Source organism: Dendrobates tinctorius, unplaced genomic scaffold (genome assembly GCF_039654945.1).
Source record: "Dendrobates tinctorius isolate UK_male_01 unplaced genomic scaffold, ASM3965494v1 ptg000086l, whole genome shotgun sequence".
In the NCBI taxonomy this organism is placed as follows: domain Eukaryota; kingdom Metazoa; phylum Chordata; class Amphibia; order Anura; family Dendrobatidae; genus Dendrobates; species Dendrobates tinctorius.
In genome coordinates this window covers 18,485,468-18,513,088 of record NW_027361754.1, presented here as the reverse complement: position 1 = coordinate 18,513,088, position 27,621 = coordinate 18,485,468, and the positions used below count along the sequence as shown (strand labels likewise).

General features: G+C 42.2%; 1 protein-coding gene across 1 annotated transcript; it reads right to left on the bottom strand.

The window, feature by feature from the left end:
• LOC141097736 (interleukin-18-like) lies at positions 1-26,595 on the bottom strand. The gene is made up of 5 exons (XM_073585117.1): positions 26,485-26,595; positions 20,468-20,518; positions 14,998-15,135; positions 8,184-8,317; positions 1-3,263 (listed from the first exon to the last, which is right to left on the bottom strand). The coding sequence occupies exons 1-5, from the start codon at positions 26,501-26,503 to the stop codon at positions 3,054-3,056; spliced, it is 552 nt and encodes a 183-aa protein (XP_073441218.1). The 5' UTR covers positions 26,504-26,595; the 3' UTR covers positions 1-3,053.
• Positions 26,596-27,621: the final 1,026 nt, after the last annotated feature.

Sequence of the window (27,621 nt, the reverse complement as noted above, 5' to 3'; positions counted from 1 at the left end):
TATCATTCCAGCTTTTAATAAAGTTTACAATAAAACTCACAAAGCCGTACTTCATGAAAACAAAATAAAATCGCCATCTACTAATATTAAAATAACAGAATCTGCGATTACTTTTTCCACTCCTTACAGTGCTCAGTTTAATGAAATTAAAACATTTATATTAAAATATTTACTGATAGTACATCAGGATGATGCCTTGCGACACATCCTTAACAATGGAGTCAGGTGTGTGGCTAGGAGAGGCATGTCGCTTAGCAGTGTGCTCTGTCCTAGTCAATACTCCTCAGCACTAAACTCCACTACATGGCTGTCCTGCAAAGGAGTGCATGAGATCACAGCAATGTGTGTGAATACGACCAAAATAGGAAGAAAATGTTTACTCTTCCCCAAAGGTTCCTCACATACCATTAATTCATTTATTAATTGCGACACCGATCACTTAGTTTATTGTATAGAATGCAGCATCTGCAAGATGAGATATATAGCCTGCACCACAAGAAATCTAAAGAAAAGAATTGCAGAGCACATTGCCAATATATAGAGTAAAAACAGCACATACTCGGGGGCTGTGAAACATTTCACTATATTACATCAGAGTGATATTTCCAGTTTTTCTTCTTTTGGGGGGGTTGAAAGGATCATTAAACCTAATCGAGGGGAGAACTGGCAGAAAGAACTCATGTTGTGGGAAGCCTTCTGGATTCACCATTTGGATACTAAGCATCCAAATGGTATGAACCATAAAAACGATCACTTGTATTTATTGAAATTAATACTTATATTTTTTGATATTACTTACAAATAATATTTTCAAATTAAAGTACATGAATTAATTTCTTTTTGCTACGTCTTGCATTCCCTGAACACCTGCTTCTACACATCAGTCCATACACATCATTCTCGATTCAATTATCGCTCAATTACCATCACACTTTGTGGGTTTCTTTCCTCCCCTCCTGTTCTACGTTGCCGCAATCACAGGCTGGACTAGCAGCTTCAAGGAACGTATCGAACCAGGACTTCACATTGTACGGTGTGGCTCTGGTAAGCTTTTTTTCTTCCTATGCTAAGCCATAAAAATGTTGCTAATATTTAAGTCCCACAGTCCACGCTCAATTTGAGCAATATTTTTCTTTTAGATACAATAATCCTTGTGTGGCCTGACATTTATTTAAGGATAAAACAGTGTTGCCTTCATGAGTGGCTGAGCCTCTTTTCTTGTATCCTGTTATATAGTTGGCTTTGCAGCAGCTGTCTGACACTGATTGCTGAAATTCATTTTTTTTTTTTATTTTCTGCTAATAAGTCCTTCTCCTTTACTCCTACGGTTTACATGAATTCTTTCTTTTTGCCAAAAGCTTTAGACTAATGAAATAATACATGAAGGAAATCTTACAGACAGTGATGAAGTTTTATAAAATAAAAGTATCTATGTACTGGTCCAATATTTGTTTCTCCCTCTCCCATATTGATAGTTCTGCTTCACGTCACTTGTCTTATTTGCATTCTTTCTGTGTTGTATTGTGCATAAATATGTGACTCTTCAGATTTTGTATTAGTCTAGCCTGATGAAGAGACCTGAGTAGTCTCAAAAGCTTGCAATGTGTTACCATCTTTTCAGTTAGCCATTAAAAGGTATCAACCACTGAGCACTCTCAATCCTGAATATTTTTCTATCCACTGGCTAACACGGTACAAAGATATACATCTTTCCTGTATAAAATAAGACAAACAAAACTAACAAATTATAGTATTCACAAACTGAAGATTTCTTCAAAGGGTATTCACACCTTTAAACAATAAACATCTGTCTTTCCTCCACAAAAAAGGAACTACGCACAATTTTCATTTTGGTTTAGCTCAATCATTACCTTTTACCAGATTCACAAAGGTGGTCATGATAGTAGTTTTGGCTTCAAACAGTTCTTCCTTCCTGTCACTTCCTATTTCTTTTGTCCTTTTACTAATCCTCCTCCACCTCTCCAGCTCTAAAGACTATCTTGCCCTTTCCAAAAGTGGAACCCTGGAAACTGTGAGCGCCTCCTGTGGTGCCAATGAGCCACAGTACTGCAGACATACGATGTACAGGGAAGTCCTTAGGAGGCAGTACTAACCTATAGATGTGCCTTTAGCAATGTCAGAAGGTGGCAAAGCTTTAGCAGTCTAGGAACCACCGGGGACTATGCCAATAATGGGCTGAAAAGTAATAAATTAGCAAGTTGTATGCCATGATGTGCAAATTGTCTCATCACAGAGGAAGAGAACTGAAACTCTAGCACCACTTATGAGAAGTAACAATCTTAAAAGTCAATATCGACCTTCTAATGATCCTTAGGATAAAAGCAAAACAGAATCTCAATTTGAAGACGCGTGTTTCGGGGGTTTGCCCTTCCTCAGTGCAAAGCATGACATCTGATTTGGCATGATGAGAGCCCTCTGACTGGGGTATTGTTTCTTCTTGTGGAGAATGACATACCAGTAAGGAGACTTATAGGCCGTGCAAAGCTCCCCAGAGGACTAGAAGTCTCCTTACTCTGGTATGTCAGGCTTGTCACTCTCCACAAGGAGAAATGATGCTACGATAGACACATTGGATGGGAAAAGTATAAAACCAGACTTTCCCATTAATGGCATACCTACAAGATATGCCATAAGTGTCTCATACGCATTCCACCACTGGTCCTGCAGAATAGTATCCGCTAGCCCCACCAAGACTGGTCTTTCCGACTCTTCTACTTTCTTAGCGGTGCCCATAGAAGTGAATAGTAAGCTACACATATGTGGTGGCTAGCATTCAAGGAGAGGTGTATAGGCTATAAATGTCAAAGGTGGGAATACCCCATTAAGACTAAGGTTTGCTATTTCCAGAGTCAAACGTGCCATATCTACTCACAAGATGCCATCCTGTTGAGTAATATGGTGATCGTCACTGAAAACTAGACACATGACGATGCCATCTGTAAATGTGTCATCAAGTCTTTACGATTCGGCGTCAGCCAGAATGCCATCAACTCCGTTCCCTTTTGGTTTGGCTTCTTCATTCATATCTATGACTAGTTTAGACTAAACCTTTCTTTTTCACTGAAACTTTTACTTTCCTGGAGAACCAACTTCTGTATTCCGCCTTCATTACTGACTGCTAAATAATAGCCCGATTTTAGAGCTGATTGGAATTTGAAGCCATCGTCGTCTTCGCAGAATTCTTTTTGGAAAAAGATGACATCGCTGCGGTTTCCGCCAATATCATTGGGTAAGTCTCCTTTCTGTAAAAGTAAAAGCATCTACATATTACGTAAAGCACTAGAAAACATGCCCAGTCCCGAGTCTGCCCTTCATTGACAACTCTGCTTCTTCAGGCATTGTATCAATCGACACATTAAAGCAAATGGACACATTTTTAACAACTGAATTAAATGTATTTTTGCGATAGGGTTTTATTAAAAATTTTGGACCATTTGGCTTTTACAACCTGTGTGTGTATATGTACATACATATACGTACATGGACCTCAGGATAAATTACCAGTGAATCAGTCAGCGAGCACAGTCTGGCAGCTTTGTAACCCTTATCTCTCTTCTCCTGAACTCCTTGTGAACTTAAATGAAGTAAAAAATCAGCTTAGAAGATGGGTCAGGAGAAGAGAGATAATAACGAGCTCTCTGCCATAATTGTTGGTTACTCATTCTAAAGACTGTAGAAGGCAAACACTCTCATGAGTTTCTCTTCTCAGATACAACATTCATATATTTTAAAAAAGTGGAATTGAATAAAAATGATGGGACTTTCCAAAAGTATCAATACATTTAGATGAAGGAATTGAGGGTAAACTGATTAAATTTGCTGATGACACAAAGCTAGGAGGGATAGCTAATACTAGAGAAGAGAGAGAGAGGATTCAAAAAGATTTAAATAAACTAGAGAAGTGGGCAGTAACTAACAGAATGGTTTTTAACAGGGAGAAATGCAAAGTACTACATCTGGGCAATAAAAATGAAAAAAGCATATATAGAATGGGAGGAATAGGGCTAAGTGACAGCACATGTGAAAAAGACTTGGGTATACTAATAGATCACAGACTGAATATGAGTCAACAGTGTGATGCAGCAGCAAAAAAGGCAAATGCAGTTCTAGGATGTATTAACAGAAGCATACAGTCTAGATCACGTGAAGTCATTATTTCCCTCTACTCCTCTTTGGTCAGACCTCATCTGGAATATTGTGTCCAGTTTTGGGCACCACATTTTAAAAAAGACATCAACAAACTGGAGCAAGTTCAGAAAAGAGCGACCAGAATGGTGACCGGTCTGCAAACTCTGTCTTATGAGGAAAGGTTGCAGGATTTGGGAATGTTTAGTTTGCAAAAGAGAAGACTGAGAGGAGACTTAATTGCTGTCTACAAATATCTAAAGGGCTGTCACATTGTAGAAGGATCAACTTTATTCTCATTTGCACAAGGAAAGACTAGAAGCAATGGGATGAAACTGAATGGGAGGAGACACAGATTAGATATTAGAAAAAACTTTTTGACAGTTAGAGTGATCAATGAGTGGAACAGGCTGCCACGAGAAGTGGTGAGTTCTCCTTCAATGGAAGTCTTCAAACAGAGGCTGGACAGACATCTGACTGGGATGATTTAGCGAATCCTGCTTTGAGCAGGGGGTTGGACCAGATGGCCCAGGAGGTCCCTTCCAACTCTACGATTCTATGATTCTATGGTGATTGACTCTTTTACCCTTAAATATTGCTGTAATGTCTTAAAGAGACAATCTATTGTCTGGAAATTTGGACTGTCCATACATTGGTTCTTGAAACTCATGTTTTAAAGAAGGTGTTGAAAATGTTCACCGTTCGGACACAGACACGCCTGCCCGCTCCGTTCCATACTGAATTTCTGTCTTGTTACTGTGCCCCTGACCCTGCAAATGGCCCCAAAGGGAAAACTCCGGCGGTTTTAACTTGATTTAACACCGTCGGTTTATCTTGGTGGTTACAGTCACTTGACGATTTCTCTGTCATCAAAGAAGGCTTCAGTACGCGATGTGTACGGTGGATTTCAAAATCCAAACGTCTTTAAATACTCACTTTGGCTCCTCTTTAAGCCCTTTGCCAACTTTTGTTTTTTGTGTTTTTGTTTTTTGCTCCCCTTCTTCCCAGAGCCATAACTTTTTTTTTTTTTTTTTTAAATTTTTCAGTCAATATGCCCATGTGGAACTTACGTTTTTTGCGGGACAAGTTGTCCTTTTGAACAACACCATTGATTTTACCATATAGTGTAATGGGAAATAGGGAAAAAAAAATTCCAAGTGCAGTGAAATTGCAAAAAGTGCGATTCTGCAGCTTTTTTGGGAGGTTTTATTTTATTATGTTCAGTAAATGATAAAACTGACCTGCCATTATGATTCTCCAGGTCATTATGAGTTCATGGACCCTAAACATGTCTAGGTTCTTTTTTATTTGAGTGTTGAAAAAAATCCGAAATTTGTCTTAAAAAAAAAAAAAAAGCGCCATTTTCTGAGACCTGTAGAGTCTCCATTTTTCATGATTTGGGGCTGGTTGAGGGCTTGTCTTTTGAGCGCTGAGCTGACGTTTTTATTGATACCATTTTGGTGTAGATACGATGTTTTGATCTCCTGTTATTGCATCTTATTGCAATGTTGCGGCGACCAAAAAAAGTAATTCTGATGTTTTGTTTTCTATTTACACCGTTTACCAATTGGATTAATCCATTTATATATTGACTAGATGGAGGCCTGCTGCTATCGCATCGGGAGGGCGGTAATGTCACGATGGGGGCAGGCTTTGCCCCGCTAACAATCTCTCCCCCACATGTGCTCACCCAATTTCTCTTTCCCCATGTGCTGACTTCTCCCGTCTGTGCTCTCTTCTTTGACCTGTCTACCCCATGTGCTATCCCCCTTGTCTGTCTCTCTTTACTTCCTGTGTTGTGTTCTCCCCTCATGTGCTGTCCCATTTGAGCTGTCTCCCCCCTGTGCTCTGTCTCTCTCACCCCTGTGTCTGACCGTGTACAGAACATACCACAGCTCCTGGGCAGGGGAGGAAGCAAAAGACAATACTGACATTACAGCAGGAGATCACAGAGGATACATTTTGTGAGGTAAAACAGTCAGTGAAATATTTGCTTGTTTTACACATAGCAGGGCTTCAGCTGCTTTGTGTAGCAGAAATGCTCATCTGCTATGAACGCCGGCCACAAGGTGGCACTCGTAGCACTTCAGCAATGACAACCACAGCGCCCCATGATCATGTGACAGCCCTTGATGGGCAGAGCTAATGACGTACATCTCATCTGCATGGCATTTAAAATGTTAATAGCCATGGGTGTATCACGATTCCACCCGCGGCTCTTAGGCAAATGTCAGCACATGAAATGAGCTGTCATGTGCCTGAAAAGATGCGGGCTTCGGCAATGAATAGGGGGAGACATGAACAATTGACATGTACATCATAGGTCATAAAGGGGTTAAGGACTCCATTTTCCAATAAGTTTTCACCATGAAAGAACGCGCCTCCAAACTTTATCTGTATATTGTTAACAAATGAAGGAATTCATCAGGAGTGAAATGCAAGCAGCACATAAACTACCCCCACGCAGAAAGGCATGCAGCAAATCTGCATCCTTGTGAAGACAACTGGCGGGCGATAAGTCGGCAAGACCACTCGGCGCGAGGACGTTTCTCGTCACTGAGGTTGATTGCACTCTCACTTCTCATAAACCAAGGTATGTACAGTCCAGGTTTCAGTAAGGTCGACCATATCGTAGAAGTTACAGCCATTTTTCCGCCAAAAATACAGAGTGAATTGCCCTGTACAATCACAGGGTGCTCAGTGTTTAGCATTCTCAAATTATGTCAGTAATAGGACAGAAAGGGTGAACTCACATGTTCTTTGGAGGTATTACAGTGTGAAGGGCCAGCCCCCTCCTTTGCACAGCCGGTGTATAGAAATAGGAGTTTGGCTTAGCTATTAAAATCAGCAGTCACTCTAGCTCTATTTTGTGCTCGGCGCCATCTCCTCCTGCTGGAGTGACGTCTCCTTGGCCTGAAGTCATACAACCTAGAGGCTGACAGTCCAGCAGGAGGAGGCAGAATTGGGTGGTACAAAGAGCTGGAGGGACAGGCTTCAGATCTACCTTAGCACTTTATCATTTACATACCAGGTCAAATGATTTCTCAGTAATGGTGGAAAGGACTGACCATGTAAACATATTTCTAGACTTGTCTTTGAAAGAGCTACACAGGCATATAAATAGTTTGGGGACTGAAATCTTGCTGACAGATTCCCTTTTTACTTATTTTTTTTTTAGCCAAATCAAGTGACATGTCAAGGTCACTTTATTGCATACTTCTTAGATTGAGGCAGCTCTTTTGGCGTCGTAAAGCGAGTTTGCTACAGAAGCTGCAGGCAGTCAGCACTAGGGGGAGCCAGATGTATATTTATGACTATGATGGGAGCTTTATCACTATGTATGCAGTAAGCTCCCCCTAGTGGTAGCATAAGGAAGCCAACATTTTATCATTTCGAGCAAATGTGCAAAAACAAGGTCACCTTACATGTGATGTCCAGATTGAATAATAATATTTAGCCCTGACATTGTTTCGTTAATAACATCTCAGTGGCCCTGATTTTTGATCACTACATTTCCTGCAGTGGAAGCTTTCTACATCCTGCTACTATGATTGGCACTCTGCTCATGTTGATTATAGAAGGGGCACTTTGATCATCATTAGGGTATGTGCACACGCTGCGGATTCACCTGCGTATTTTTCCGTGCGGATCCGCAGGTAAAACCGCAGGTAAAGTGACCTGTGGATTTGCCAGCGGGTTTCCTTTGCGGTTTGACACCTGAACAATGGAATAGGTGTCAAACTGCAGCGGAATCCACAGAAAGAATTGACATGCTGCGGATTTAAAACCACAGCTTTTCCGCTCAGAAAAATCCGCAGCATGTGCACTGCGGATTTGAAAATTTCATAGGATAACATTATACTGTACACTGCCTGTGTAACTGCTGCAGATCCGCAGAGGCAAATGCGCTGTGGATCCGCAGCGTGTGCACATAGCCTGGTGTGTACCCTGTAACTATGCACCACATCCCAAACCTCAAACACAAGCAGACATGATCTATAGTCTCCGACCTTCAGTCTCCTCTGACTTTGTCTTACCTTGAAGTAAAGCTGCATGTCTTCTGTGCAGCACATGTAATATTTCTTATCTTTATACTTTACACCGAAGGCCACTGAAAGTCCATCACTCATGCCAGTTGAGTTATATATTTGAAGCTCAAATCTCTGCCAGTCTGAAAACCAAAATATAAAACACACAAAACTTTTTGTCATATTTTAAGTTAATGACTAAAGTTGCTGACAGTTGTGAATTTTTGAAAACCGTACCAGCAAATTTGGGCATGTACTGAGCCAAAAAAAAACAAAAACGAACTGATGTAAATACCGCCCAAATGTTGGCATTTTGGGGTGCTCTAGGGGCAGGACTTAAATGTCCTTCCAACATTGATGTTGGTAAGTAACAATATAGTTCCATTTATCGCCTGTATATTTGGAGTTCAAATTCTGTCCTGGTGCTTTACACAGGTGTCGAACTATGAATTATACTATTTCTCCAATAACGCTCCACGACAGCACCACAGGAGGATGTCACCCCACCCTAATAGGGACAGAAAACACAAAGCGGTCAAATAGCCCCTCCCTCATTGTCTTTGCTGTGTGTTTCCTGTCCCTATTGGGATGAAGAGGTCATCCTACGATTCTCTGTGCTGGCAGCAGACACTGTTTAGAAAATACCTGGAATAGTTGGGCAGCAGAGATTGATTGCCTTTGCCTTTCCTCTCCAATGCTGCTCCTGTCTCCTCAGACTTGGGACTCCTTATCCAGTCTGCGCCCTTGGGTAAAGTCTTGTGGGTGTCAGGCTGGAGGCCTCTCTGAGCTCTCCAGCCTATCTCCTCTGCCTCCTCAGTGTGCCAGCTTTTGTTGCCAAAGTAGTGTGAGAATCCAGGCGCTTCTATCAGCATCACTTCCGAATGCGTTCCATGCTGAACACGTGTAATACACGCCCAAGTGTTACCAGACGTGACATCAGACATCGGGCGCTCCTCATGACTGGCGGTTGTGTTCCACATTTCTAATGTGGCTGGTTACAGAGGATTCGGCAGGGGATCAAAGTGAAGTTCATCAAATTGATGGTCCCCTTGATAGTGTAAGGGATGTCTAAAGCCATGATATAAGTGTCTTATTTGTTATGTACAGTATATTTAATGTTGATTATTGTCCACCGTATAATTCTCTGTATGCTTTGTTTTTATCGTATTTATGTAGGGCAAGCGTAGTTCCCTAGTAGGCCCACTAGATGGGGATATAGTTATGCTCAGAATGTAAATAGTTAATGTAGGAGGGGCTAACTGGTTAAGCCAGGGAGAATCTGGCATTTCAGTCAGTTGGGCTTTGTAGCCCTGACAGGGCAGGTAGCCTTGTAACTAGAATTGAGCTACTTTGGTCGGATCAGGTTTCGTGAAACCCGAATGAAACAAAATTTGAGTCGGATGAAACTGGTCCGACTAGGGCAAAAAAAAAAGTCGGAGTTTCGTCCGAAACCCGATCCCAATGCAAGTCAATGAGGAATAAAAATCGGCATTAAGTGGATGAATGTCATCCGCCCAATGCCGACTTTTATTTCCCATTGACTTGCATTGGGGTCGGGTTTCGGACGAAACTCCGACTTTTTTTTTTGCCCTAGTCGGACCAGTTTCATCCAACTCAATTTTTGTTTCATTCGGGTTTCACGAAACCCGATCCGACCAAAGTCGCTCAACTCTACTCGTAACATTTAAGGACACAAGCCCAGCTGTTCAGGGCATGAGGGCCACAGATGACAGCAGTGCAGAACATTGCAGTACCGAGCACTACACTGCAGATGGTAGTGAGACAGTTGGCAGTGGTACGGCAGCACAGATCGCTCATTATGAGGCGGCTTGCTATGTGGGCAGATGCCCTTTTGTCTGGGGTGAAACAGACAGAGGAACTCCCAAAGATCGTGAACATGGACAGGGAGGATGCTGTGATGCTGACCGGGATGGGACGACCCGGGAATGTTCTGGAAGGTGACAGTGAGAAACTAGAGAAAGTGAAGAAGGCAAATTGTGTGTTACCTGATGTCAATGCTGTAACTGAAGAGAGCAGACTGAGCATACAAAAGAGTAAAGTTTCTTGTTTAAAGTTGGAATTGGACTGTCTTTGCTTTTGCCAAAAGAGTTGGAAAAAATGTGCAGCCACCTGGGCAAGGCACTGAAGGTGAGAAGAATGGAGCAACAGGTATGCCGACAGCTGTCATGTCAGTGAGGGAAGACCAAGGCGTGCCTGAGACATTTGCCTGAGACATTTACCTCAGCCACGACTACCGCCCTGGCCGACCCTTTCCAACCTACAGGAATTTTTTAAGGTTTACGGTTACCCAAGGAAAACAAGTATTGCACTTCCAATTCAACTGCGACTTTTTGAGCCGAAGAGATTATCATCCAAATGATGTCTTCCAGGTGCTAAACAGAAGATGGGGATATCCAGAAGCAGATCTTTTTGCATGTCACCAGAATGCAAAAGTGGGTCAGTACTTCTCCCTGATACCAACCAACACATTCACCCACCCGTAGAAATTCCAACTTGCTTATGTGTTTCCACAGATTACGTTACTAGCAAGAACACTACAGAAGATAAAAACCGAGAAGGTCAAGGTAATCCTAATTTCAAAAAACTAACCATCACGTCCAAGCATAAACTAAATGTGAACAGGTGCTTAACCTAGAGTCACCAACTCATATACACAAACAAAATAGGAAGCACACTGTAGCGCCATAGCATGCAAACATGAAATATGAAAAACAAATTGCATTACTGCATTATAAATATGAAAAATTGAGAAAGCTTAGCCTATAAAATGGCCAATTTATGTGTATGTGGAAGCCACGGTAAGGCGTCTCATTTTTCCAGGACCCTAACCTTGCCAATCCTCACTTAAGTTCCCATACAGATGAAGACTTTAGGCTAAGTAAATCCTCTCCTTAGACTGAAATCTATAACTTTTCGAAGAGGTGGTGGCCCTGCTGTGAATAAAACCACCTGTGGCTAAGAGGTAGAGATCTCAGTCACAAGGTTAATGAATACAAATTTCCAAAAACTGACCGTCACATCCAAGCATAAACTAAATGTGAACAGGTGCTTAACCTAGAGTCACCAATTCAGTGTATATACAGATGAAGACTTTAGTCTAAGTGAGGATTGGCAAGGTTAGGGTCCTGTAAAACGAGAAACGCCTTACCGTGGCCTCCAGGTACACATAAATTGGCCATTTTATGCGTGAAGTTTTCTCAATCTTTCATATTTCTAATGCAGTAATGCAACTCATTTTTCAGATTTCATGCTTGCATGCTATAACCAACAGAAGAACAGTGGCGTGCGATAACCAGGGATCACCAAGAGAATAATGGCAAAAAGTGTACGAGTTGACTGCCCCTGCCAAGGCTTTATGGGCTTATTTGTCTCCTTATTTAGGGGACTATCTTACCTGAATGGCCAAAATCCACCTAGATTCCAAAATGGTAACCAGTTTATACCACATGCTCCAACAGTGGTTCATCCTTTCATTGTGGTTTTCTGCATCTAAAGTAGATGAAGCAACGCCATTTACAGTTGTTGGTTTGAATACTCAGACACCGATGCTATTTACAGGTTTTGCTTCACACAGACCCTATATATACATTGGATATTGATCACAAGGTTTCTTGTTTTCCCATTGGGGGATTTTCTGCATCTTAGGGTTAAAAACAAAACTCATCTCTTAAAACGGAAACTCAGCATTTTTTTTCCATGTGACCTACCAGAGGGTTATTTTAAATTTGCTACCTTTTGTATATTGTTACATGTGAAGCAATGCATCTCCCATATGTTTAGTTACAGTATAGTGTACCATCCAGACTATAGGTTTTCATGTGAACTTTGGTACACATATAAATATATTTTGGATTAATGTTGGTACTATATAATTATATGCTTATCTGACAATTGGGAGTTCAATAATCTTTTTGGGTGTGGCAAGGGCATGACCCTATTGTGGGTCAATGTACTATCTTGTTTGCATTTTGCAATTTTAAATGTTTTTAACTCTTTTGTAGTGTTTGTATTGCCTCTTAATAAAATTTGTACACTTTTTGCCATTATTCTCTTGGTGATCCCTGGTTATTGCACGCCACTGTTCTTCTGTTGGTGAGTGTACTAAATTTGAGCGTGTATCGGGTGATCCCTAGCAGTGGTGCCCTCCAGCCATTTTTCATATGTTTGCATGCTATGGTACTACAGTGTGCTTCCTATTTTGTTTGAAAGTAATCCTTCTCAGATTGTCATTCACACCATCCAGAAGAGTAGAAAGCCAGTGGCAAATGCCATACATCATAAAAAAGGGAAGACCTTCGTGACATGGTGTGCACCTAATCCTCCAGACCCTCGTCGCCCAGATCCTAGACTTCCTGCAAGAAAATCTGGAAAAGGGCCTCAAACCTAGCCCCCTCAAGGTTCAGGTTGCAGCCCTAAGCTCATATTTTGACCAGAACCTAGCAGATCCACCGCTGGGTTAAAAGATTCATGACTGCAGCTTCAAAGGTGGTCTCAGAGTTCCACAGATCACAGGAAATAATTCTTCACTCCTTCTGCCAAAATCCAGCAAATGATAGAGGAAGAGTTCCATTTCTTGGATGTGCGTGATCCTTCATTACCTTCAACAAATATAACCTTGGAGGAGAGCTCAAAACCTTTTTATCCAACTCTTCGGCCAAAATAAAGAAGAAAAGAAAACCTCAAAAAGCACTATTGCAAACTAGATTAAGAAAGCAATTTGTAAGACATATCAAAACCAGGACCTCTCACCCCCAGAAAACCTTACGGCTCACTCCACTAGGGTCGTGGCTGTCTCCTGAGCTGAGAAGACCAGCGCTTCCATAGAGCAGATCTGCAGATATCTGGTCTCCAAACATTATAGGCTAGATTTAGTGTGTATTAAAGACTTTGGGACAAAATTTCTCCAGTCTATTGTTCTTCCCTAGCATTAGTCGGTGGTATTCCTCCTGTGGTGCTGTCATGAAGGGTTATTGGAGAAAATAGAATTATACTTGCGGGTAATTTGGTTTCTAATAACCCTCCATAATAGCACTGGTAATTCCGTCCCCTTTCTCTTTATTTCTTGTATTTCTTTGAATCCGGTGATCATAAATATATTTTGAAGCATTCATACTCTTGTGGTCCTTTTACAAAAACACTGGAGAGGATGAGGGAGGGGCTCTTTGACCTCCTTGTGTTTCCTGTCCCTGTTAAGGTGGGGTGACATCCTCCTGTGATGCTGTCCTGGAGGATTATTAGAAAACAAATTACCGGTAAGTCTAATTCTATATTCTGGCCACTATAAGACTTGTATCATGCATTTTTTCTCCAGTTTTTCCCTCTTCGGGTTTTATCCGTAAATCTAAGTTGCCTTTGAGTTACAAGGTTGCTGCATTTAAGGCCTCTTTCACACTTCAGTTATTTGCATCAGTTACAATCCGCCAAAAAGGCAGACAAGCGGATCCGTTGTCAGCTGATGTGAACGGATGGCACAGGATCCGTTTTTAGACGGATCCTGAAAATGAGGAAATTTAAAGGAACCGCTGGCAGAGAGAGAGAGAATTTTTTGTCCGGCACCCAGATTTTGGGGTTAATTCAGTGTCTGGAGGATCCGCCGGCCAAAAAAACGTTGCAAGCTCCGTTTTGAAATCTTTGAGGATGTTGACGGACACTAACATTGTGGCGGATCCTCAAAAAAACGGATGCAATGGACGGCAGTCAGTCAGGATCCGCCAATAATGAAAGTCAATGGGGAAAAAAACGGATCCGCAAAGAAAAATGGCGGATCCGTTTTTTTTCAAAATTGGCGGATCTTGACTGTCAAAAACGGAAGTGTGAAAGAGGCCTAAGGCCTCTGTTTTTTTGAGGATCCGCCACAATGTTAGTGTCCGTCAACATCCTCAAAGATTTCCAAACGGAGCTTGCAACGTTTTTTTGGCCTGCGGATCCTCCAGACACTGAATTTATCCCAAAATCTGTCTGGGTGCCGGACAAAAAAAACCTCTCTCTCACACTCTCACTCTCTCACTCTCTCTCTCTTTCCTTTAAATTTCCTCATTTTCAGGATCCTGTGCCATCCGTTCACATCAGTTGAGAACGGATCCGCTTGTCTGCCTTTTTGGCGGATTTTAACTGATGCAAATAACTGAAGTGTGAAAGAGGCCTAATCTGTCATATACAATGCACACAGACATGAGAGATTGTTGCTCTTCTGTAGCATATGTTCAGGATCAGTAGCCTCATGGGTATCCTACAACGGTTCTGAGCAATGTAGCTGTGAATCCAGCTTTGGGTTGAGATAAAATACAAGAAATCTATAACCACTAACAATTATGCAAATATGTAGAACTCATTAAAAGCAATACAATACAAAAATAAATGTACATTTAGATTTAAAAAGCTACTTGGGCTAGAACCAAGTAATGGCTCATATAAAGCATATCCCAATAGGTGTAACATTTAAGCATTCATCCAAGCAACAATTGTCCCATAACAGCCACACAACAGATGGTAACACATACAGCACAGGCAGAACAAGCAAAGAGTTTACAAGTATAACTAGAATGCCCAGTGAGACAGGTAGCCATACTGACTGAACTGGAGTCTCTGGGCATTCTAGTAATACAGCTGTGACTGTTTAAGAAAGATTTTCATAATCTCTTAGGACAAGGATCCTTGAACTCCAGAATAAAAATAAAATGTAAAAACTCATCCTCTCCTGGTTGCAAACTTCCAAACGTTGTCAGGTATGCTTTACGTATGGAACAAGTCTAACTGATCGATAAACATTAAGAATACATTGGAAACATGCAGCTCTCACTACCTGATCCTGGGTTAGCAAAGACCACAGTACCACCATCAGGGTCATCGGGGTGAGCTTCCAAGCATTGTTTGAAAATATTCTCAATAGTTGCTGTTATGCACCTCTTTGACTTCTTCCATGCATCTGTCTGTAAGTTGTCTGTAATGTCAATAATGCATTGGACATTAGAGGATGGTAAAAATATAGACACTTTAAATTGCTCTTGTATTTCGGATGATCTTATTTCATGGAAAATGTGATACACAGACCATCTACAAATAATTTTTAAAGTTCTTTTGTTTTTCTCCTGGAAATTTACTCCTAAGTGCTGGCCTATATGTGTCTCTTTTCCTTTTGAATTGCTGCCTACTGCCTGTTCTCAAATGTAGTTCATCTCCATCGAAAGCACTGAGATGGATAACAGGAAGTGGGGGTGGGTCTTTGTCTCTCTATAGGAAGTGGGGATGGGTCTTTATCTTTCTACTGGAAGTGGGAGAGGGTGTTTGTCTCTCTACAGAGTGTGGGGGTGGGTCTTTGTCTCTCTACAGGATGTATGAATCCAAACAACCCTGAGGATAGGGGCATAAAGGAACAACGCCACGCACGATCTAAGTGCAGTAGAAACTAAGTGTAAATTGCACGCTTATGTAATTGCACTCACCTAGTCAAAGGCGAAAATTAAGCATTGATAGGGGATCCGACAGGAATCCCAAGGGGAACGGTCTGCTGCTCAGTCGACTGGGCACACAGAAAAGGCCCTCAGACATCCATGGTAAAACAATAAATACCTAAGAAAATCCCAGTATGTAGCCGGTGCTTATTTATTTTTTAATGACCTGAAGAAGACTCCAGGGTGTAGGTGTCGAAACGCGTTGTCATGTAATTTTTTATTACCTCAGTAAAGAAGATACTTATATAACATCTATGAGAATCTCTATACTGAAACGCCAGCTACATACTGGGATTTTCTTAGCTATTTATCTCTACAGGATGTGGGAGAGAGTCTTTGTCTCCACAGGAAGTGAGGGCAGCACGGTGGCTCAGTGGTTAGTTTGAATCCCACCAAGGACAACATCTGCAAGGAGTTTGTATGTTCTCCCCGTGTTTGCGTGGGTTTCCTCCGGGTACTCCAGTTTCCTCCCACACTCCAAAGACACACTGATAGGGAATTTAGATTGTGAGCCCCATCAGGGACAGAGATGATAATGTGTGCAAACTGTAAACCGCTGCGGAATATGTTAGCGCTATATAAAAAAATAAAGATAAATAAAAAAATAAAGGAAGTGGGAGCAATTCTTTGTCTCTCTACAGGAAGTGGTGTTTTTTGTCTTGCAACAATGTGAAGGCAGGCCTTTAGCTCTCTACAGGAAATGGGGGCAGCAGACGGAACTCTACCAAAATGTTGTTGCATCATTTTGTAATCTACACATATTTATTCAGGTTATGTTTTTACACAGTAGTATAAACAACAATTTTTAAATTTAGAGGTGATGTCTGATTATGGTGACTTTATTTGAATTGATGCCAGGTCGGCAATGAATTGATTATTGCATGTACTACTTATTAATAACCCAGCAGTTTATTTATGTCACCATAAGAAGCTACAACGTACTTGCCAACTTTTAGGGAGGCATCTTTGGAAGTAACAGTGGCATGCTAAGTGAGCCATCGGATATTTTTCCCTATAGCTGCAATTTTTTTTTCTTTCCAATCCATACCTTCTCCATGTATCTTCCCCACACCCCTATATGTTTATTCTGGATGCTCTGAAAGAAACTTTTGGAAAGTGCTCCCAGGAGATTTCCTTACTCTTTACTCTTTCGGTAGGCCTCCCCTTTTCCCTTCAGGAAGTTTAAGAGTTGGAAATCCATTTCTTCTCCTCTTACTTGCATCCCAATAAATAATTGCTTTGGTCTAGCAGAGCTAGAGCTGTCTATTTTGGCTTTTATACAGTTGTGGCCAAAAGTATTGACACCCCTGCAATTCTGTCAGATAATACTCAGTTTCTTCCTGAAAATGATTGCAAACACAAATTCTTTGGTATTATTATCTTCATTTAATTTGTCTTAAATGAAAAAACACAAAAAGAATTGTCCTAAAGCCAAATTGGATGTAATTCCACACCAAACATAAAAAAGAGGGTGGACAAAAGAATTGGCACTGTTCGAAAAATCATGTGATGCTTCTCTAATTTGTGTAAGTAACAGCACCTGTAACTTACCTGTGGCACCTAACGGGTGTTGGCAATAACTAAATCACACTTGCAGCCAGTTGACATGGATTAAAGTTGACTCAACCTCTGTCCTGTGTCTTTGTGTGTACCACATTGAGCATGGAGAAAAGAAAGAAGACCAAAGAACTGTCTGAGGACTTGAGAAACCAAATTGTGAGGAAGCATGAGCAATCTCAAGGCTACAAGTCCATCTCCAAAGACCTGAATGTTCCTGTGTCTACCGTGCGCAGTGTCATCAAGAAGTTTAAAGCAGATGGCACTGTGGGTAACCTCCCTAGATGTGGACGGAAAAGAAAAATTGACAAGAGATTTCAACGCGAGATTGTGCGGATGTTGGATAAAGAACCTCGACTAACATCCAAACAAGTTCAAGCTGCCCTGCAGTCTGAGGGTACAACAGTGTCAACCCGTACTATCCGTCGGCGTCTGAATGAAAAGGGACTGTATGGTAGGAGACCCAGGAAGACCACACTTCTTACCCCAAGACATAAAAAAGCCAGGCTGGAGTTTGCCAAAACTTACCTGAAAAAGTCTAAAACGTTTTGGAAGAATGTTCTCTGGTCAGATGAGACAAAAGTAGAGCTTTTTGGGCAAAGGCATCAACATAGAGTTTACAGGAGAAATAAAGAGGCATTCAAAGAAAAGAACACGGTCCCTACAGTCAAACATGGCGGAGGTTCCCTGATGTTTTGGTGTTGCTTTGCTGCCTCTGGCACTGGACTGCTTGACCGTGTGCATGGCATTATGAAGTCTGAAGACTACCAACAAATTTTGCAGCATAATGTAGGGCCCAGTGTGAGAAAGATGGGTCTCCCTCAGAGGTCATGGGTCTTCCAGCAGGACAATGACCCAAAACACACTTCAAAAAGCACTAGAAAATGGTTTGAGAGAAAGCACTGGAGACTTCTAAGGTGGCCAGCAATGAGTCCAGACCTGAATCCCATAGAACACCTGTGGAGAGATCTAAAAATGGCAGTTTGGAGAAGGCACCCTTCAAATATCAGGGACCTGGAGCAGTTTGCCAAAGAAGAATGGTCTAAAATTCCAGCAGAGCATTGTAAGAAACTCATTGATGGTTACCGGAAGCGGTTAGTCGCAGTTACTTTGGCTAAAGGTTGTGCAACCAAGTATTAGGCTGAGGGTGCCAATACTTTTGTCTGGCCCATTTTTGGAGTTTTGTGTGAAATGATCAATGTTTTGCTTTTTGCTTCATTCTCTTTTGTGTTTTTTTCACTTAAGACAAATTAAATGAAGATAATAATACCAAAGAATTTGTGTTTGCAATCATTTTCAGGAGGAAACTGAGTATTATCTGACAGAATTGCAGGGGTGTCAATACTTTTGGCCACAACTGTAGGTAGATCCCAAATCACATCTCTTTTAATAAAAATGATGGTGATTTCATTGGAAATGGAGAATCCATCTCCATGACGGAGAATCCAGTTTTACAGAGCTAATTCTTCTTTATTAGTGAATCTTATCAGCAATTGGTGAAGTTAAAAAACCATGTTAAAATAACATGTGCATAGTCCATGTTTGTGCCAGCCTCTCTATCCACGCTTTCTGGTGTTTCCACCCTTAGTCATGAACAAACAAATTTGTTACTAAGGATGGAAACGTCAAACGCGTCGATGACTACCCAGACATGGATTATGCACATGTTGTTACCTTAACATGGTTTTAATCTCACCACTTTGCTGATAAGATTCACTAATAAAGAAGATTAAACGCCATGAAGTTGGATTCTCCTTCAAAGTTATTAGTAGTTACACCTTTGGACTATACATAACAGGAAGTCTAATGGGTGATTTAGATCCATCAGAAGTGGTTACTTGGATTTCTCATGGTCCCTTTCTCACACGTCTTTACAGTTATTGGTTGTTTGTCCAGACTGTGTCAGGATTTATGCCATAAATCTGTTTCCGTCTTTGTAGAGATAAGAGTTTTACTGCAACGGAACTCATAAAAGATAAAATAATTGCTGGAAAATTCCAGCACCTGGTTACTTCTATGTATTCTATTTCACTGCACCTCCAACAAAAAACAAGGGAGCCCTAGATCCTGCTAGATCCAAATATATGAAATGACCTAGCCACTGACCACGTCTGATCGTTGCATCCATCATTTGTAACATTTGTGTAGCAACTTAATAATTAGTCAACCCTAGCACTTTCTTCCCTATTTTCTGATTTTCCCATGTAAAGAGTTTTGTTGCAACCTTTCTAATTCATATACTGTACTTCTCAATAAACAACAAAAGGAATATCTCGCTGATCGAAAAAAAAAAATCTGCTGCGGCATTCAGAAAAATAAAAAAAGCAGGATTTATCTAAACTCATGTTACTTAAAGGCAACCTGTCACCAAGAGTAAAGTATGGCCAGTAGGTGTAAGCCATATTTAACAGCATTATGTTTTTTCTGTAAGTAGAGCGCTAGTGACGAGCGAGTATACTCGTTGCTCGGGTGATCTCCGAGTATTTTGGCGTGCTCGGAGATTTAGTTTTCATCGTCTTATTTGCATGATTTGTGACTTGTAGACAGGCTGAATACATGTGGGAATTCCCTAACAAACAGGCATTCCACACATGTATTCAATCTGTCTAGCAGTCACAAATCATGTAGATGAGATGACGAAAACTAAATCTCCGAGCACGCCAAAATACTCGGGGGACACCCGAGCAACGAGTATACTCGCTCATCACTATAGAGCGCCTATAGATGCCCCAGTTAGAGTTAAAAATGGCAAAAAATGAATGCCTCCCCAAAGTGCAATTGTTACCTTTTTGGATGACATATTATGCAACAAATATATACAAAAATAAGGAAAAAATATATGCAGCAAAAATGTAATAAAGAATAAGTATGGAACAATGCCTTTTTGATATTTACATAATGACCCGAAGAACTGAAGTGAGCCTCCACCCTCACATTGATAAGTGGCTGCACATTTCTCATGTATTGTCATCCTATCTGGTGCACTTCAGGCAAAGGAGCTGTCAGTCAAGTATGAGGAAGGCGGCGCAAGGCACGGAATAGAGCTGGAGCAAAAGAGGCTTCAGATCTACCTCAGATCTACCATAGCTCTCTATCCTTATTATTTATTTATGGACGGGTCACGTAAAAGTATCTCTGGACTTGTCATTAAATGAGCTCCATGCACATATGAATAGTTTGGGGTTTGGAATCTTGCTGATCCATTTGAAAGGGTTAACCGTGTATGTTGTTGTGGTAACATAGTTTTCATTAACTTATACTCACCTCTGAAGTGTAAGATCCCATCCAGTATGGAAAATATTTCAAAGTCAATTTCTGCAGAAGACAAAATTAAATAAATATAATTGATAACGGTGACGCAATCCCTTTTGGTTAAACGTGTTGAGAGATCAGCTGTGATCTACGAGGAAACCTTAAGTAAAGGGGCCGCGCAGCTCGGAGAGCTGGCAAATATTCAGCAGACCGCTATTCCTCCTGACCTCCACTCAAACCAACGTGCATGTAATCTCAATTGGGAGAGGGGAGTAAACCGCCACCAGACACCTCAGCTAGAGACTTATTAGCTGTTGTAAAAAATGGATCAGATATTTGAAATTTTAAACTTCTTTCAAAACCTGAATTTGTTAAAGGGAATCTGTCACCCCTTTTTAGAGATATCATATAATGATATCCTTCAATTGTGTGTCACATAAGGATTCTCTTAGTACTTTTGCTTCCCCCTGACAACGCACCTTTCATGCATAAATAACTTTTTTATATTGGTTCAGATGTATGTAAACTGCCGCTGTCCGGTCTGCTGGGCGGGGCTTATTCACCTGCTCCCCCCTCCCTGTCTTGCTCTACGCATTTCTTCTTGTGTAGAGCAAGACAGGGAGGGGGGAGCAAGTGAATAAGCCCCGCCCAGCGGACTGGACAGCGGCAGTTTACATACATCTGAACTGATATAAAAAAGGTATGTAAACTGCTGCTGTCCGGTCCGCTGGGCGGGGCTTATTCACCTGCTCCCCCCTCCCTTTCTTGCTCTACACAAGAAGAAATGCGTAGAGCAAGACAGGGAGAGGGGAGCAGGTGAATAAGCCCCGCCCAGCAGACCGGTCAGCGGCAGTTTACATACATCTGAACCAATATAAAAAAGTTATTTATGCATGAAAGGTGCGTTGTCAGGGGGAAGCAAAAGTACTAAGAGAATCCTTATGTGACACAATTGAATGATTATCATTATATGATATCTCAAAAAAGGGGTGACAGATTCCCTTTAAGTTCAAAGAGATTAAACCGATGCAGAACGAGTTATCTCTTTCATTGCTAGTCACATGTTCGTTATAGCATTTCTTTAGTGCTTTTTCAGGCAGATTACGGAGCATGCACACCTGAAGAAGACACCATCTGCACAATCTCTGAGTCCATTCTAGTCCTTAAAACAGAGAGAACTCCCAATTGGCTGACAGATATTTCTGGTATGGGTGAATCTTAACTGTTATATTTATTGTGGGTTTTTTTAATCTATTTTTATATATATATTGCATATAATTACTATGATGGCAGTTTAACATACACTCACTGGCCACTTTATTAGGTACACCATGCTAGTAAGGGGTTGGACCCCCTTTTGCCTTCAGAACTGCCTCAATTCTTCGTGGCAGAGATTCAACAAGGTGCTGGAAGCATTCCTCAGAGATTTTGGACCATATTGACATGATGGCATCACACAGTTGGCGCAGATTTGTCGGCTGCTCATCCCTGATGCGAATCTCCCGTTCCACCACATCCCAAAGATGCTCTATTGGATTGAGATCTGGTGACTGAGGAGGCCATTTGAGTACAGTGAACTCATTGTCATGTTCAAGAAACCAATCTGAGATGATTCGAGCTTTATGACATGGCGCATTATCCTGCTGAAAGTAGCCATCAGATGTTGGGTACATTGTGGTCATAAAGGGATGGACATGGTCAGCAACAATACTCAGGTAGGCTGTGGCGTTGCAACGATGCTCAATTGGTACCAAGGGGCCCAAAGAGTGCCAAGAAAAAATTCCCCACACCATGACACCACCACCACCAGCCTGAACCGTTGATACAAGGCAGGATGGATCCATGTTTTCATGTTGTTTACGCCAAATTCTGACCCTTCCATCCGAATGTCGCAGCAGAAATCGAGACTCATCAGGCCAGGCAACGTTTTTCCAATCTGCTACTGTCCAATTTCGATGAGCTTGTGCAAATTGTAGCCTCAGTTTCCTGTTCTTAGCTGAGAGGAGTGGTACCCAGTGTGGTCTTCTGCTGCTGTAGCCCATCTGCCTCAAAGTTCGACGCACTGTGCGTTCAGAGATGCTCTTCTGCCTACCTTGGTTGTAACGGGTGGCAATTTGAGTCACTGTTGCCTTTCTATCAGCTCGAACCAGTCTGCCCATTCTCCTCTGACCTCTGGCATCAACAAGGCATTTCCGGCCACAGAACTGCCGCTCACTGGATTTTTTTTCTTTTTCGGACCATTCTCTGTAAACCCTAGAGATGGTTGTGCGTGAAAATCCCAGTAGATCAGCAGTTTCTGAAATACTCAGACCAGCCCTTCTGGCACCAACAATCATGCCACGTTCAAAGGCACTCAAATCACCTTTCTTCCCCATACTGATGCTCGGTTTGAACTGCAGGAGATTGTCTTGACCATGTCTACATGCCTAAATGCACTGAGTTGCCGCCATGTGATTGGCTGATTAGAAATTAAGTCTTAACACACAGTTGGACAGGTGTACCTAATAAAGTGGCCAGTGAGTGTAGTTTTCCTTTTTATCAGCCCCAAACACATTTGGCAAAAGTGCTAGTTTAAATTAGGTTTTGCAACTCGTAAAAATCTGATTAAATCGTATTGATCCAAAAGATAGAATTTTTTTTTAATTAAAACCCTTTTAACTTAAAAAAAAAAAAAAAATCTTCTGCCCTTGTAGTCGAAGCGACATAATATATTTTTGCATATAAAATTAAAAGGGCCTTCACATCTCAGACATTTACAGTCTCTCCAATGGGGTATAAAAGTACTGTGCATAACGGGTAACAATAGTTAATCCAATATAGAGAACCTGACTTGGTCCACAATGCAAATCTGCTACAAACTGGAATCAAGCATCTGAAGACACATGAAATAAATAAATCGTCAGTCATCACATCAGCAAATTTAATATGAGACCTCACATGGCCCCTTGTATACAGCATGAGCCCCCCACGGCCTCCCCATATACAGTGTGAGCTTCACATAGCCTTTCTATATACAATGAACCCTCACATAGTCTCCACATACAGTATGAGCACCTTCGTAGCCTCCTATAATACAGTATGAGCCTCAACATAGCCTCCTCTATATACAGTATGATTCGCACATAGCCTCTTATATACAGTGTGAGATTCCCATTGCCCCGTATATACAAGGCGAGCTACACATAGCCTCTTGTATACAGTATGAGCCCCACATAGCCTCTATATACAGTATGTCCCCTCACAGTCTCCTATATACAGTGTGAGCCCCCAAATAGCCTCCTATATACATTGAGTCCTACATTGCCCTTATATACAGTGTAATCCCCAAATTGCATCCTATATGCAGTGTAAGCCCCCTGTGTAGAGTGAGTCCCAACATAGCCTCCTCCTTCTCCTCTATATACAGTTTGAGCTCCCACATAGCCTCCTATATACACTATTAGCCCCCATGTAGCCTTTTTTCTTAAACCTACTCTTGTATGGAAAATGGAATAATTAGAATATTTCATCTGCTCTAAGAAAATTGGTAGTTTGTGTTGTAACATGATTTAGAGGGATACGTTTATCTGGCGATGGTAGTTCCCTCCAAAAAAGTTTTGAATAAGCCATGGCACATTGGGGTTCCTGGCTGCTTTCTCTCATTTTTTGCATATTTTATTCTTGCATGTTTCATTAAACGGCCCCCTGGAATGTAAGCTGTGACCGGATATGGATCGCAGCAGAGGGACAAGTATACTTTTGTGTTCTTTTGGCAAGGGTGGCCATCAACCACTTGCAAAGTATTAATAAAATGGTGGAATATATATATATATATATATATACTAGCTGAAGAGCCCGGCGCTGCCCGTGCATAGTAACTAACTGTGGTTAGTTATAGAAAATTATAATTATCCTCCATCCCATAGTCCCGTGCCCATATACCCATCATACATATCCACGATCCCATAGGCCCGTGCCCATATACCCATCATACATATCCTCCATCCCATAGTCGAGTGCCCATATACCCATCACACATCCTCCATCTCATAGTCCCATGCCCATATACCCATCATACATATTCTCCATCCCATAGTCCCATGCCCATATACCCATCATACATATTCGCCATCCCATAGTCCTATGCCCATATACCCATCATACATATTCGCCATCCCATAGTCGAGCGTTCATATACCCATCACACATCCTTCATCTCATAGTCTCGTGCCCATATGCCCATCATACATATCCTCCATCCCATAGTCCCGTGCCCATATACCCATCATACATATCCGCCATCTCATAGTCCCGTGCCCATATACCCATCATACATATCCTCCATCCCATAGTCCAGTGCCCATATACCCATCACACATCCTCCATCCCATAGTCCAGTGCCCATATACCCATCATACATATCCTCCATCCCATAGTCCAGTGCCCATATACCCATCACACATCCTCCATCCCATAGTCCCGTGCCCATATACCCATCACACATCCTCCTTCCCATAGGCCTGTGCCCATATACATATCCACCATCCCATAGTCCCGTGCCCATATACCCATTACACATCCTCCATCCCATAGTCCCGTGCCCATATACCCGTCATACATATCCTCCATCCCATAGTCCCGTGCCCATATACCCATCACACATCCTCCTTCCCATAGGCCTGTGCCCATATACGTATCCGCCATCCCATAGTCCCGTGCCCATATACCCATTACACATCCTCCATCCCATAGTCCCGTGCCCATATACCCGTCATACATATCCTCCATCCCATAGTCCAGTGCCCATATACCCATTACACATCCTCCATCCCATAGTCCCGTGCCCATATACCCGTCATACATATCCTCCATCCCATAGTCCTGTGCCCATATACCCATCACACATCCTCCATCCCATAGTCCCGTGCCCATATACCCATCATACATATCCTCCATCCCATAGTCCCGTGCCCATATACCCATCACACATCCTCCATCCCATAGTCCCGTGCCCTTATACCCATCATACATATTCTCCATCCCATAGTCCCGTGCCCATATACCCGTCATACATATCCTCCATCCCATAGTCCAGTGCCCATATACCCATCACACATCCTCCATCCCATAGTCAACCATTGTGACATCATAATGAGGGCCGGGGCTTGATACGCACACACTTTTTCCCCTGTATGTAAATAGTGGCATTATGACATCATAATGAGGGGCGGGGCTTGACACGCACACACTTTTTCCCCAGTATGTAGATAGGGGCAAAATTGTTTGGTGAATTGGAACACGTGGGGTTAACATTTCGCCTCACAACATAGCCTAGGGCACTCTCGGGGTCCAGACGTGTGACTGTGCCAAATATTGTGGCTGCAGCTGCGATGGTGCGGATGCCAATCCCGGACACACACACACACACACATACATACATTGAGCTTTATATATTAGCGATATATATATATAATTTTACAATTGTGATCAGAAAAGCTTTTGAATTTTCACTTGCGTCATTAATTTAATGTGCATGACCATCTTCTTAAAATTAACGAGGTGGATTTCTCCTAGGATGGACCAAAAACTATTAGCTCAGTGGGGGGTTCAATTAATGAAATAAAGCTGAAATAATTGGTGCCTGGTTCTTACAAAAATATTTAGTGCATGTAAACTGAAATAATAAAGGAGATGTAGTTCCTACACAAGTACAGAAACCACGAGTCCTGCCCCATCGGTCTAATATTGATGCGCTTTATGGTGGAGGTTGTCAGGATAAGAGTTATACCAGATAAAGCAGAATCCCAATCGCAGAACACAGTGTCAGAGAAACCAAAAATTGCTTCCATCTGTGCCATATTAAGCAGAAAAGTTCTTGTGTTTTGAGGACTCGGGCTGTGGTAGGTGTTCTGTTAGTTGTTTCCCGTCATGGATCACACTCTATAACATACATTCCTACTGTAGCTGAAATCTGATCTGTGCATCGCTCATTACAATGTATGAGGATAAACACATTTATCAGCCTTCCATGAGGGCAGGGTCACGCTTACCTGCTGCTGCCATGTCCATGGTGCTGCTCTTGTGTGTGACACCAGACGGAGCTCAGGTGTAGACACATCTACAGTACAACCACCCACTTGATTTCTCACACTGAGGTCATTTCTGGGTTCAACGTCACATGTTCTCATATGGGGAAGTCAATGATGCAGAAGGCAGTGATTCATTAGTGATTCATGCCAGCGGAATGGAAGAAGCCACTGAGAAACCCTAGCTGGAGCTCCAGAGGCTTCCAGATTAAATGGGGTCCTCATCAGGGAGTGTGGGTGGTGGAAACCCCCAATGTTCCCCAAATAATCAAGATGGACAGTGAAGGGTCCCTGTGCAAGACTTTCTTACTCAGATACACCTATAACATATGCACATGCACACACATTACACACACATGCATAGTACATGTCATGCCCGTCATGGCGGCCATACTCCTTGCGCTTCATGATCCCCATTGTCATGCCTGTCATGCCTCATTGTCCCCAGGGCCGAGTCCTGCTTGTGTGTGCAGGCGCACCTCATGACTGTTGTGCTGTAGGATCGCTGGAGCAGTGTGCACACGCACCTCGTGACTGTTATACTGCAAGATCCCTGGAGCAGTGAGCACACGCACCTCATGGCTGTTATACTGCAAGATCCCTGGAGCAGTGTGCACACGCACCTCATGGCTGTTATACTGCAAGATCCCTGGAGCAGTGAGCACACGCACCTCATGGCTGTTATGCTGCAAGATCCCTGGAGCAGTGTGCACACGAACCTCATGACTGTTGTGCTGCAGGATCCCTGGAGCAGTGTGCACGCGCAACTCATGACTGTAGTGCTGCAGGATCCCTGGAGCAGTGTGCACACGCACCTCATGACTGTTATACTGCAAGATCCCTGGAGCAGTGTGCACACGCACCTCATGACTGTTGTGCTGCAGGATCCCTGGAGCAGTGTGCACGCGCACCTCATGACTGTTGTGCTGCAGGATCCCTGGAGCAGTGTGCACGCGCACCTCATGACTGTTATACTGCAAGATCCCTGGAGCAGTGTGCACACGCACCTCATGACTGTTATACTGCAGGATCCCTGGAGCAGTGTGCACACGCACCTCATGACTGTTATAATGCAGGATCCCTGGAGCAGTGTGCACACGC

Bases quoted from the DNA above. Each gene is read 5' to 3' on its own strand.
- LOC141097736 (XM_073585117.1), bottom strand. The intron at 15,136-20,467 runs GTGAGTATAAGT...TTGACATTACAG, and splicing joins TGGGATCTTACACTTCAGAG to ACAACTTACAGACAGATGCA. The intron at 3,264-8,183 runs GTAAGACAAAGT...TTACTTTTACAG, and splicing joins ACATGCAGCTTTACTTCAAG to AAAGGAGACTTACCCAATGA.